This window comes from Bos mutus, chromosome 11 (genome assembly GCF_027580195.1).
Source record: "Bos mutus isolate GX-2022 chromosome 11, NWIPB_WYAK_1.1, whole genome shotgun sequence".
In the NCBI taxonomy this organism is placed as follows: Eukaryota; Metazoa; Chordata; class Mammalia; order Artiodactyla; family Bovidae; genus Bos; species Bos mutus.
The window spans coordinates 32,780,187-32,793,529 of NC_091627.1; the positions used below are offsets into that span (position 1 = coordinate 32,780,187).

General features: G+C 58.8%; 2 protein-coding genes across 9 annotated transcripts in view; one reads left to right on the forward strand and one right to left on the reverse strand.

The window, feature by feature from the left end:
- DNMT3A (DNA methyltransferase 3 alpha) overlaps positions 1 to 10,665 on the reverse strand; it is a 103,733-nt gene extending 93,068 nt beyond the window's left edge. For 6 of the 8 annotated variants that reach the window (XR_011466015.1, XM_070379222.1, XM_070379225.1 and 3 more), the window contains exon 1: positions 9,902 to 10,051. The gene's annotated coding sequence lies outside the window, so the exon portion shown is untranslated. Of the gene's footprint in view, positions 1 to 7,320; positions 8,841 to 9,901; positions 10,052 to 10,509 lie in introns of those variants that run through there. The other 2 variants (XM_070379223.1, XM_070379224.1) reach the window with 2 other exon arrangements.
- LOC106700836 (WAS/WASL-interacting protein family member 1-like) lies at positions 8,442 to 10,908 on the forward strand. The gene is made up of 4 exons (XM_070380192.1): positions 8,442 to 8,745; positions 8,790 to 9,542; positions 9,723 to 10,461; positions 10,545 to 10,908. The coding sequence occupies exons 1-4, from the start codon at positions 8,442 to 8,444 to the stop codon at positions 10,906 to 10,908; spliced, it is 2,160 nt and encodes a 719-aa protein (XP_070236293.1).
- The last annotated feature ends 2,435 nt before the right edge of the window (positions 10,909 to 13,343 follow it).

Genomic DNA, 13,343 nt, shown 5'->3' on the forward strand with positions numbered 1-13,343 from the left:
TAATCCGTCCGCTGGACACTGCACCTCCCTGGGCCCCCCCACACCCAGGCCTCTCTCACCTTCCTGGCTCAGCCCAGGCTCCAGCAGCGTAAAAATCCTAAGCACCGCCCTCAAGTCCCAACTCCAGCCCCGCCTCCCATGGGAAGCACTCCTAGATCTCTCCTAGACTCCCTCCACCTGCACCCTCTCAATGGATGGCACCCCCGCCCCGCCCACCAGGCTGGCTGAGCCAGCTCCCTCACCCTCTCCATCATCCAGCCACTCCCACCTAAATGCCTCACAGAACAGCCCTCCTCCTCCTCTGCGCCTGCGCTGCTGCTCCCCTGGACTCCTGCACCAGCCTTCTGCCTGGGCAATCTGTCCCCAGCTTCAGCTGCCCAATTTCTCCTCCCTGATGCCCCTGGACCATCTTTCTGATACACAAACACGGGCATGGTACTCCAAGCCCAATGCTTATTGATGGGTAACATCCCAGCCTTCTGTCCAGCTCTGTTCAGCCCTCCCAGCCTCACATCCCATGGTTCCCATCACCCTTCACTCTTGCCGCACCAGGGGAGAAAATGCCCTAAACCACTCGGCTAACTGCTGCCCACTCTTCAAGACTGAGCTCCAGCCTCATCTCCTTAAGAAACCTTTCTCGGATCTTCCCTCCCCACTTGCCTGAGATGTCCCTTCTCTGAGCTCATGGAATGCCCTGGGCACATGCCGCAGAGCTCTCTCCACCCACCTATGACGTAATGGTCACCTTGCCAGACTCTCGCCTCCACTGCAGACACCCTGAGGACCGGCTTAGTCCTCTTTATATTTTTGTAGCCAGTGCCTGACACATAGTAGGTCTTTAGTAAATTAATAAATAAACGTTATTTGTGGATCTGAAACAAGGAGCCTCTGGAGAGAAAACTTTAGAGCTGCCAGGCCTGTCGAGTCGGGGCCCCAGTCTCTCACCATGCCATCTCAGAGTCCAGGCTACACAGAGGGTGTTGACCAAAGAAAACGCAGAGGCGACTGCCCTGCCCCACTGGGCTTCCCAGCTGAGCTGCCAGTACCAGGCAGGCCCTCAGGCCACCGCTAGTTGGGCTGGGAACCACAGGCCTGGGAAGGATGGCAACAAGCACCACATTGTTGCTGCTAATAAAACCATTAGGAAGCAGTGCTGTGCGCCAGCTGCCAGGCCCGGCTGAGGTCTAGACCCTCCCATGCCTGTGGGCCAGGGGGCAGAGCTGGCCCTGCCAGCGGGCCCAGCAACCAGAGCAGAGGCCAGTCCCTGCTCTGGACCCAAAGAGAGCAGAGGGCAGGAAGGGAGAGGGCCCAGGGCTTGAGGAACCTGCTTGGTTCCTGGTGGGCATAGAGTCTCAAGAAACTGACCAAAGTACATCAAAATTAAAGGCCCAGAGATGAGATGCCCAGGGCTGGAGATCAACCAGCTAAATCTGGGCTTTACAGAGGAGGAGACAGAGGCCCTGCAACCCCGCAGGGGTGATGAAGATGACAGACAACACGTGTGGGGTCTTGGAAGACAAGGGGGCCTTCGAAGGGGTCATCTCGCCCAGTCCCCAGATGTACCCCTGTCATGACCCAACTAACAGAAAAGGAATGCACACCACCTGAGTACCTACTATGCGCCAGGCGCAGTGTTGATGTCATCATCAATATTTCATTAGATTCGAGCAATACCAGTAAGAGGCAGATGCTCCTCTTATCCCTGATTCACAGATGAAGCACCCAGCTCAGAGACCTCTAGGTCTCTCAGTTACCATAGGAGTAGCAGGGTGAGATGCAAATCAAGGTCTGCCCACCCTCTGGTCACTTCTGTGCCCTGCACATCTGTCTCCTGGCAACCTGGGACAAGGGGCGGTCCGCAGAGGGACCGGTTTGCTTCCACGCTGATGCTAATGGTCCTTTTATTTATCTTCCAGCCTCACTCCAGAGATGGGGTGGGGTGGGGCTGGAGAAGTCCACATACCCTTTCTCCAGTCTCAGGGGGCAAAGCAAGCTCCAAGTTGGCACCCATGGCCCGGGGCTAGGCAATCCGATTGTGGAAGGGGGAGGTGGGCGCTGTTGCCAAGCAACCAGCAGAGGAATTTGTATCCGCCCCTCCTCACCTCTCCACCCTGTCACCTGGGTCACTGCCACCTGCTCCTGGGCCTCCAGATCAGAGTCGGACACAGCTTGAGCCCACATGCCAGACGAGTTTCCCAGGCCTCCCCTCTGCCCCTGGCAGGGCCTCCTGAAGCGCCATCTTGTCCTCCCTGCATGTGGCTCCCCAGGCTACGCCAGGGCTGGGTCACCTGAGGTCCACACCGGGACCATTTGGGTCACAAGAGCAACCAGACTGAAGATCCTCGATGATTAACTTGTCATCCTGGTCAGATCTGAGAGCTTCCCATCCCTACCCTCTAATGTGAACTTGGTCTGCAGCCCCAACGTGAACTGGGGTGCTGCCAGCTACCTGTTTTCTTGCTCTCACCCAACCCCAGCCAGTCCAGGCCTTCGCTTGGAGACCTCAGGGTCTGCAATAAATCTCCCTGCAACCTTTCCAGAAAATACAAGTACCTGAGTAGCTCCACCCTTTGCTGTCACTCTCCAAGCCAGTTTCACATCCATTATAAAAGGGCCCACCCTTCAGGCCTAAGGGTGACTCAAATTTTTTTCAACTTCTTATCCAGAAGCTTCAAAAGTGTGGTTTTATTTTTGCTGTGGTCATTAAGAAAGGAATGCATGTGCCTTTACGTTGTCACAAAGGTTACAAAAGTGTATAAAGTGTATAACCAAAATGCTGACACGCTTGCTGGGTGATCCTTCTAGAATGACTTTTTTCTAAGCATGCGCTAGCCTATACATGTGCATAGTGGTATACGTTTTAAAGGAACTTGACAAAAATGAGATCAGACTCTGCACACTGCTTGCGGGGGTGACCTTACACCGTATCATGGAGATCCAACATGTCACAATAGACACACTGAGTATCCCATTTCAAAGGCTTTGGGAGAATCTGACTAGATTCCCTTTTATCCATTAACTTAGGTACCCTTTCAGAGTCTACAAAATAAATCACACAGGACCATGCTTTCAAGAAGCCCTTTGCCAACAGGTTCTGCTTTGCTGGAGGATCTCAGTTGCCTGGCATGGGTCCAAGCACCCTTGCCTGCCCCTCCCTGGGTCCTCTGGGGAAACTCTGAGGGAAGGCAAGCTCCCAGCCTCCCAGCTCAGGTGTTCCTGGGCATTCACCATGACAGAGCCCACATCCAACTCACAGCTCAGTCAACCACAGATCTGACCCCGTAACATCCTTCTGAGCATCTTTTAACCTTCTGAAGTAAGAAGCACCAGGCACACCAGGATCAAGCTGATCTATTAGGTCTAGAACACCTTCTGCACTGACCCCAGGAGCCATCTACCTAGCAGCACAGCAGGAAGAGCACCTGATTAGTGGCCAGGACACCCAAGTTCCAGCCGTCCCATTACGAGCTGTTAGAGATGGTCCTCCATCCCCTCTGTGCACCCAGAAGGAGCATCCAACAACTGGCTCAGAATTAAAGATGACCTTGACATTTGAAACAGAAACAGAGAGGGAAGATCAATAAGGATGACAGTGAGCAGGGCCATGACCTCAGGAAAGAGAAAATAGGAACCTGCTTATAGATGTAAATAAGGCTGGGAAATCCTGGAGATCAGGGGGGACCAGAGCAGGATGGGAATGGGCAATGCGGAGCTGCATTTGAAAAAAAAAAATTTGCATTCCCTGCTGGGATTTGGCTAGGAAAGCCCCGGGCGCCCACACCTCCTCCCCCTGTCTCTGTCCTCCAGACAAGCAGGGCTGCGATGTGATCAGCAAGGGAGATGTGGCCTGGTGGGCCCTGGCTGTCCTTGCTGGGGCTGCCAGTCACACCTGGGGGCATCTCTCCTCCAGGTGGGGGCTCAGTTCTGCTGCATGTGGAGGAGGGAGGCGAGATGGCAGGGCAGTCAGGGTCTGCGGCCCCCCCTTCCCCTTCCCTGTGCTCTCGGCCCCTGACAAGAATGATGTGGGTGCTGCAATGCCTCAGCCTGGGGCAGGGGATGCCTCTGGAAGGCCAGGTCAGGGACCCTCCTGCCGCCCATTCTCATCACGCTCCCACCACTGACAGAGACACAGCCCCGCTGGTGTTCCCCTTAATTGCCGCGACACCCCGGGGTTGCTGTAATTTAAACCCTGCTCTGTTTCCCTGAGTCTGAGCTCTTAAGCTTCAGTCTACAGAACATAAAGGAATCATCAACATCCTACACCAAACGAGCCCAGCTGGCCCCTTCCCCTCCCTCCCTTTCTTCTCCCTCCCTCTCTTCTCCCCTACCACCCCCCAGAGCCACCACAAGCAGGGAAATTCAAAGTGAGTCCCCAAGGGGCACACCGGAGCTACAGGGCACAGAGGCCCACTCCTCTCAAAACTGCATGGGGCCTCAGGCTGGCTTCCAGCACACGGAGGCCCCACTCACTGCCCCAGAGTCTCCGACACACTCCAGCCACCTTATCCCATGCAGCCTGGCTTCCTCTCCTTGGTCAGGAAGCCCCATCTCTGTGCTCTCAGGCTCACCACATGTGCCACCTCCTCTAAGAAGTCTTCCCTGATCTCTCCAGTTGGTTGTCACCTCACTGTCCTTCGAGCATTTTGTGTCTCCCTCTCCCTCGACCTTGATCTGTGGCCATTAATTACCTGGGCACACCCTAAACTCACCATGTACCCTCTCAAAGCTCAGCACAGGGTCTGGTCCACAGGATATGCTCAGCGAGTCTCTGGTATACGGAAGTAAACAGGCTGCACTTGGTATAGAATCCGAATAAAGAGCTGAAACTGGCGTGAGGGATTGTAGGTGGACACAAAGACAACCTGTTGCCTGTGATCTGCTAAACTCTGGAAGGATTGCCAAATGGCGCTGCGGAGCCTCCCTCCTCTGAAGACATTTCAATCAGAATCAGCACTTTCCTCATCTGTCCAAGATTTTGCACACAGAGGGGGGAAAGCGGTCAAAACTTCCAGAGCACTTCCTGCAGCACCAAGCCACTCGAACTACCTGATGATGACGATACTCATGCTGAGCGCCTGCACTCTGCCAAGGGCGATGGGCATTAACTTGTTTTATCCTTCCAACAACATGTGCATAGAGCCTGGTCTCATTTCCACGTCACAGGTGAGGAAACGGAGGGTCGAAGAAATTGCGCTTGTCCCAGATCCCACAGCTGGAAGCTGAATGCAGCTCCCTCCGACTCCAGGGCCCTCACTTGGGCTGCCTCAGACAGGCTCATGTCAAAGCAAGTCTCTGTCCCCACGCAGCTGCACACCGCGTACACAGAAATATGCAGAGACACACGTGCACCACACCCTGTCTTGCCCACACACTTAGCCAAGGGACACACATGCAAATCTCTGACACTGCATGGATCTCAGATCTAGTAGGTTGTTTGTTTGTTTGTTTGTTTGTTTTTTAAGGGAAAAGAGTCAAAGAGAGAAATGCCTGAAAATGAGCCTTTAAGATTTGAGTGGAAAGGAATCTGGCAGCTTTGGTTACTATTAAAGCCCTGCTCAGCAGCAGCAAAGCACACAGGCCCACAGAGATGCCCGGCTTCCAAGCACACTGCTGCTGCTGCTGCTGCTGCTAAGTCGCTTCAGTCGTGTCCAACTCTGTGCGACCCCATAGACGGTAGCCCACCAGGCTTCCCCGTCCCCCAAGCACACTACTCTCCACAAAACACCAAAAGGGAAATGGAAACAATTTCTACAGGCCATTCCTCGGTCCTGACTGTTGCCTCTTTCCAAGCGGAAGGCCAGAGACACTTAACTATCAGTGGGGCATGGGACCGGGCAAGGGGACCCAGGCACCAAGACAGGGACCCCAGGATCAAGAGAGCAGAAGGTGGCAGGAAGTGCTGAGGGAGGGGAGCATGTGATGGGCAGGCAGTTGGCCCTTCTGGCCTCAGGCTCTGGGTAGTGCTGCCAACCCTGGAAGAAGCTGGGCCTGGCTCCACACCCAAATAGCCCCCAACCCAGCCCAAGTGCTCCCAGAGCTTCAAGTTGTCTTTCAACCCTAAATTCTAGGGCTTGGATTCTAATGGTAACATTTCAGGCAGAGGATGGGGAGAGGGTGGTCTATTTTTAACTCACCCATTAGAGAGCTGGCAACACTGCTCTCAGAGTCCCCTTTCTATCTGGCTCCCAAAAAAACAGGAGCCTTGATGGAGTCCTGGCTCATGCTGAAAAAGAATCTGTTTTTCAGGGGGGCTTGAGCCTAAGGAGCCTAAGTAGGCAGTGACTGTTTGGGGAAGGCGGAGCAGAAGCAAGATGAAGACAGCCCGGCCACCAACCGTGCAGCTAGGGAGAGGCCGAGGATGTAAACACAGATGTGCAGCAAGTTTCCTCACTATCCAGGAGACACCTTGGAAGCCCCACAAAATGACCAAGGGGACCCAGAGGTGGCCAGGGCAAGAGTCCTGTCCCGTGGAGACTATGAACCAAGAGGCGACACTGACACGGAGTGTAGGAGACCAGGAGACCTGGAGCAGGAGGCAGTCTAAGCTCCCCAGAGGGCAGCTCTGGCCCTGCTTCTTCCCAGCCAGGTCATCCCGGGCCAGGATTTTATAGCTTCTCCTGTCTTCCTTGCAGGCTTTTTCAGAGGACCACTGGCATGAAACTAGGAGCATCTCTTGTTCTAATGAGGTGACTCTGGGTGGGCTCTGGGATGGGGGCTGGTCCCCAGAGAAACCAAGAAAGGATGAGAAGGTTTGGAGTTTCAGCCTGAAGAAGATCTACAACGAACTCAGACGCTCACTGCAAACTGGACTCGGAGGAAATCTCAGAAATTGTGCACACACACATAAATGCCCAAGTAAACCTACAAAAGGACACACACATGTGAAGGCTTAACCAGAGGCTAAACTTTTACATCCTTTGTGGAGTCAGATGTGACCGACCTGTTTCCTGAAGGCCCCCCACCCTTCACATCACCAGCTCCCTTCAAAGGCCCACCCTTCAGGAGGCCCCGCTCTCACTCAGACCTCCTCTCCTGAGAAGTCCTTCCTGATTATCCCTGTGTGGTAGAAATAAGACCATCCCACCCCTCTTCCTGGGTCTGAAACTACACCACTGGAATCAGAGCCATAGAATTTAAAAGCTGGAATGGGCCTTCAAGCTGCAGTCCAACCCCCACCCTACAGAAGAATCTTGTCCACAGACACCCTGACACATGGCTGTGGTTGTCCTCTGCTTCTCCAGTGCTTAGGGGGTGGGGGGAGGAGGGGAGGAGCCCTTGCACAGTGAAACTGACACTCCTTGAATTCGAGAAGGAATTCACCTTTTTGAAGGCTGGTTCCTATTGCGGGTCCATGAGCCTGGGAAGGAGGACAAGGAGAGCCTCGGTCCATCCGGGCCAGGAACTGTGCATTTGATGAGGAGCTGAAGACAGGCCCAAGGACCTGGACAAGAGGCTGGAAAGGAAGCCAGGGCCCAGAGGAGTGGGGCCCGGGGAAGGGAGGCGGGCAGGTGCCAGACCCGCTGCACAGGTTTGCCTGGGCCCCTGCCTGCGTGCGGCACATGTGCACACATGCACACACATGCACACAAGACTCACACTTTTCACAGAGTTGCCTGTCAAACAGCCCAACCAGGGCCTCACTAGCACCTGGAGGCAGAAGGGGACCACCTTGTCCCAGAAACCTAACAAGAACTCCTAACAACCCAAACCTCCTAACCCAGGCAGCTCAGGAAACCAACCAGGAGACCGGCCCCTGCCAGCACAGGGGATGGCCCAAGGAGGGTACGCCTGACAGCTGGGCTCCTCAAATCCCACAGGCCAGTCCTAGCACTCCAAGCATCGCCCAAGGAGAAAAGCTCCCTCGGCTGCAGCTGTCACATCTGCCGGGAGGGAGCAGGCACAGCGTAGCAGCACCTGATCCCAGGATCCCTTCACAGCCCGCCAGCCCAGGAGGCCTGGTTCAGCCGCTGGCAGCCCGGGCTGAAACATGAAGACGGAACAGTCCCCCAGGGATGCTGATGGCAGTCTCTGGGCACGGCAGCGAGGGGCAAGCTGGGTCACAGGGCGGCGGGCTCCTCTCCGGCAGCGTCCTGTCCCTGCTGGTTTGGGAGGGGGCGAGTTGTGTAGCTTCGGGGCTCCGGGCCCTTCCTCCCTGCCTGACGCAGGCCAGAGCTGCCCAGCTGGGTGCAGGACGCCATCTTGGGTCAAGGTGCAGCCACAGGGGGCTCCCCTTCGCGAGCCGGAGGGGGAAGAGAGCCCCTGAGAACCAGCGAGCCCCTCACTCCCCACCCAAGGCGCCAACACCTACTCAACTGGCTTTGCAGTATAGAGAAGGAAGGACGGAAGGGATGGAGAGAAAAGGGGGAAATAACAGGGGCTGGGGGGTGGGGGGAGAGGGAAGGGAGTGGGTGCCCCAAGAAGGGAGGCTCCAGGAAAGCGAAATGCAGTTTGGCAGCCCGAGGGCCGCGGGCCCCAGCGATGGGGGGCTGGGGGAGGCCGGGGGCGGGCCCTGGACTCCGGCCAGCCCCTTCGGAGCCGAGGGGGAGGGAGGGCAGGGCGGCCTGGGGGAGGGGAGCTGGGGTGAGGGCGGGACACGGCCCGAAGCCTGCGGCTCCGAAGCTTGGGGTCTCCCGGGGCACTGGGACGTAGGGGCCGAAGACCCCGAGCCGCAGCTTCGGCGAGGCCTCGTCCTTCACCGTGCAGATGCGAAGCTTTCAAGGACACGTCTGCACCGGCCCAGCGGGGGTGCGTGTGCGTGAGTGTGTCCGCGTGCGTGTGAGTGTGTGCAGGCGGGTGGGTGCTGCTGCAGGGGGCGACCCTGGGCGCCCCCGCCCGCAACGCCCCGGGCCCCGGCCCCGAGGCTACCACCCCCCTGCGTTTTCCGGTCCCCGCGGCCCGGGTCCGGGATCTTCGCCCGCCCCCGCCCCGCCCCCACACTGCGGCGCCGCCACCGCCACCGCCACCGCCACCGCCGCCGCCGCCGCCCCGGCTCCCACGGCCCGCGGCGGGGGCAGGGAGGAGCCAGGCACGACGTCCGCCCCCCCGCCCCGCGCGCGCGCCGCTCGACTCTCAGCGGAGAGGTGTGCCCCCCAACTGGCACTCTCCCCACCCCCGCCGCCCCTCCCAGATCCGCTGGCACCCCGCACCCCCAGCCACAGGTGGCCGGAGGAAGATCGCTGCGCAGCGCTCCCCGGCCCGGCCCCTCGATCACCCCTCGGCCCGCCCCCCGGGGGCCTCCCGGGTCCCCCCGCCCCGCCGGGCCGAGGAGGGCCGGGAGCCGGGGGGGAGGGGCGGGGGGCCGGGTCGTGCCAGGCTGCCATTTTCTGCCGCCGCCGCGGAGCCTGCGCGGGGCCCGGCCCCCGCCCCCCTCCCCCGCTCCCTGCGGGCCGCGGCGGGAGCCGATTATTCCGGGTCGGGGTCCGCGCCCTCCAGCGCCCCGGCCGCAGGCCCCAGGCTGGGCCCCGGGGCGGGGGCAGGCACGGCCCGGAAGGCGGGGGCGGCCAGGCCGGGGCCCCTGCGGCAGCGCCTAGCCGGGCACCGAGGCTGAGGCCGGCGGCGGAGGGGGGCCCCCGGCGGCATTGTATAGACTTGAACTTGAGCCCGGAGCCGGGCGGGGGCGCGGAGGGGGCTCCGCGCCGGGAGCGGGCGGGACGGGAGGGGGCGCCTGGCGAGCCCGCGGGGACATAAACAAACCCTCCAATCCCCCGCGCCGCCCTGGCCAGCCCGGCCCGCCGTCGCCGCCCGCAGCCCTAGCCCCGCGAGCGCCCGGCGCCGAGTTGCGGGGGTCCGGGAGCGTGCCCCGAGCCGGGCACTGCCCGCCACCGTGCCCCCCGCCCGGCTACCCTCCTCCCCGCCCGCCTCCGGGCCGGCCTCCCGGGCCGCCAGCAGCGGCGCTCATTACCGTGTGGCCGGTGGGGTCGGGCCGGCCCGGCTGCGCGCCCTAGTGCCGCGGCGCCGCGTCCCGGCTCGTCCTCTGCTCTCGCCGCCGCCGCCGCCGCCGCCCGCGCGCCCTCCCTCCCTCCCTCCCGGCCCGCCTGCCTGCCTCGCTCGCTCGCTCCCTCCCTCCGCTCGCTGTCGCGCTCCCTCTCTCCGCCTCCTCCGCCGGGTCCCCCCCTCCCACCCCTTCTCTCCGCCTTCCTCCTTCCCTCCCTCCGGCCGCCCGCGGGCCCAGGCCTCCGCCCGCTGCTCGCCCCCCGCGGCCGCGCTGGCCCGGGCCCCGGCGCTGCGGAGCCGGCCCGCGAGGCAGCGCCGACTTGGGGGCCCCGGGGCGCCGCGGCGGGAGCGGCCTGGGCGCGCGGCCGGTCCTAGCGCCCTCGGCCCGACTTCCCGGCCCCTACGTCCCCGCTGGGGGTCCCCGCACGCTGCAGTTCGGAGAGCCGGACCCCGCAGCGCCCCGACCCTGCGCAGGGCCCGGGCACCCCGCCTCGGCCGCTCTCCCGGCCACTCCGCCGGGGGCCTGCGGTAGCCCTCACCACCACCACCCCGACTCTGCGCGGGGCGCCCCGCTACCTGGCGCTGCCTCTGCGCTGAGTCCCCGCATCCAGCACTGGCCGCAGGGACAGCGGCCCCTCCTCTCCCGCGGCCGGTGTCAAGTGCCTCCCCCCGGCAGCCCACGGAGCCCCCGGCGGCCTTCGCCCTGCAGTTCTCCCGACCTCCACCAGAGCCCACTGCACTCTGCCTGCCTCAGCACTGGGGCTGGGGACAGCAGCGCCGGCCCATCCGCGTCGCAACCCCCACGCCACCCGCCACCCCCGCCAGGTGCCGCCGCCGAGTGGAGGCCAGTCCATTCAACAGGGCCAAGGTCGGGGCGCCGGGCCTATCCAGGCCGTCTTGGAGGCTCGAGCACCTCTATTGGTTGAGCCTCCCTGGAAGGAAGTGAGCTCCCCGTACCTTGAGGTGTCCAAGTAGAGTTGAGTGCCCTCAGTTGGTCAGTGGAAGACTGAGAGATTCCTTGGCTGGGAGGTGGAACTAAATGACATTGAAGATCCCTTCCAGCTCTAAGATTCCGTGCACACACCTACACTCCACCCTCGTGCTTACTCACCCCGTTGCCAGGAGGGTTGGTCTCATTTCCCATAGAGTTCCCAGGGCTCCAGGTTTCTGACTTGGGGCATCTCTGTCTACTTACATCAGCACCACAACTCCCACTCTCCCAACCCTTACTCTCCCAACTGCCACCACTAGGCTTGGCCCCCTCACTCGCCTCCCCTCTTCTGCCTGTACCCACACCAGTCATCTCCCACAGTGTACTCCCATTCCACCCAGCGCTTCATCTTTATTACAACGCTCTGAGCTCCCTGGCCCAGGACGTAGTGTGCCCCCTTGTCCAGGCATCCATCACCCTCCCTGCTGAAACCAGTCCTTCTTTTCCCTCTGCCCCGACTAGCTTCAGCCCTTCAAGGGTCACAGCAACAGTTACCTAACTCATTGGGACATAGAGCTGACCTTTCATCCAAGAGATTCCCTTCCAGAAGTCCTCTAATGCATCCAGGTCCTTCAGTCTGCCAACTCCCCTCGCCTCAAGGTCAGAGACCGCTCCCTACACAGTTTTCAGTGTCACCCTCATTCAAGGGGTCACCCCATGCCACTGGTGAGAGGTCCTGCTATCTGTGGGCTCTACCTGGACAGTTCCAGAGACTTAAGATGTTCCTTCCATCTTAAGTGGTCTCTGAAGACAGAGACCACCTCTGTCACCTCTTGGTGACAAAGCTTGGCACAAGCTTTGGCTGAATGAATATGCACATTGTAGACTCCTTGCCACTTTGCTTTCAGCATCAAGGTGGACATCCATAGACATGCTAAAGCTTGGCTAAAGGGAAGACCATGTTTAGAAAGATAGTTGCCATACCTTCTAGTTCCTTAAAGTGTGAAAGTGTTAGTTGTTGACTCGTGTCCGACTCTTTGCAACCCATGGACTGTAGCCCACCAGGCTCCTCTGTCCGTGGAATTCTCCAGGCAAGAAAACAAGTACGTAATCATTCCCTTCTCCAGGGGATCTCCCTGACCCAGGGAACGAACCTGGGTCTCCTGCACTGCAGGCGAATTCTTTACCATCTGAGCCACCAGGGAAACCCTAGGGCTTATATAATGATACCCCAAATAGCAGTGACAGTTTACTGAGTGTCTCCTGTGTGCCAGGCACCAGGTTGGCACTTTTCTCGTAGTTCTTAAGCAACACTCTGGTGATTTGTGTCATCCTCACTGTACAGATGAAGAAACTGAGGCTCAGTCAAAGCTACACAGTTGGGAAGCAGCAGAGCCAGGGTTCAAAGCATGGTCCATCTGACTCTGAAATCATGATAGTTACCTTAAAACCTTACAGTTATTCTTAATAAACTGAAACTCTCTGGGTCAAGTGGGCAGTTGTGTCTCTCTTCAATAGGGAATTCGTTGGCGGTTCCATGGTTAGGACTCGGCACTTTCACTGCCGAGTTCAGTCTCTGATCGGGGTACTAAGACCCTGCAAGCCATGTGGCTCAGCCAAAAAAGAAAAGAAGCAGCTTTCTATTCAGTAGAATTATCTGTGATGAAATCATTGGGAGCCCATGATAAGTGTGACCTTGGATGTCTGTGTTGCTGGTGTCAAAAGGCCCAAGGTGACCATGTTAGGGGGTTTGCTTATGTCTAGTAAGAAGCAAACGTGTGGCTGCAGGGCTGGTTCCGGCGCCTGGTCCTGATGTCTTTGGCATGAGGAAGGCCGTCCAGGCTGTGCCAAGAAGAGACACATCAATGCTGGCTAACCCTACTGGGCCCTCCTCACCATACATCACATGGGGTCCAGCTCTGATTGATTTAGCCTTCAGGCTCCTACGGCCCCATCACTTGTGTGTGCTCCACTCTGGCCCAGCCAGTATCTGGGTCAACCCTAGATCCTCTGGGGTGAGGGGCAGTATCAGTCACCTGCTTCCAGGGCAGGAGGTTCCATGTCTTTTATTTTATTTATTTATTTATGTATGTATTTTTGGCCACAACACACAGAATCTTCCCTGACCAGGGATCAAACCTGTGCTCCCTGCACTGGAAGTGCAGAGTCTTAACTACTGGACCACCAGGGAAGTTCCTCCATATCTTTAATAACACTCTCCCAATAAAAAATAAATTAATAAAAAATAACACCCTCCAAACCCCTGAGCCTCGAATATGAGACACAATTGTCCTGCTTTGTATTTCAGTGGCACCCTCGCTCTCAGCGCCATCCCTAGCAGAGATGTCCCGAGGGTTACTTCAGTTGTTCTGACTTTGGTCAAAGCCCACTCTGAACATGTCCTACCACCTGGGGGTGGGGTGGATCACATATCCACCCCCTTAAGTGGGTGCAGGAGGTTTGGAGACTGACAGACCCA

Bases quoted from the DNA above. Each gene is read 5' to 3' on its own strand.
- LOC106700836 (XM_070380192.1), top strand. From the start codon at position 8,442: ATGCAGTTTGGCAGCCCGAGGGCCGCGGGCCCCAGCGATGGGGGGCTG. The intron at 8,746-8,789 runs GTGCGTGTGCGT...GAGTGTGTGCAG, and splicing joins TCTGCACCGGCCCAGCGGGG to GCGGGTGGGTGCTGCTGCAG. The intron at 9,543-9,722 runs GCTGAGGCCGGC...CGCCCTGGCCAG, and splicing joins GCGCCTAGCCGGGCACCGAG to CCCGGCCCGCCGTCGCCGCC.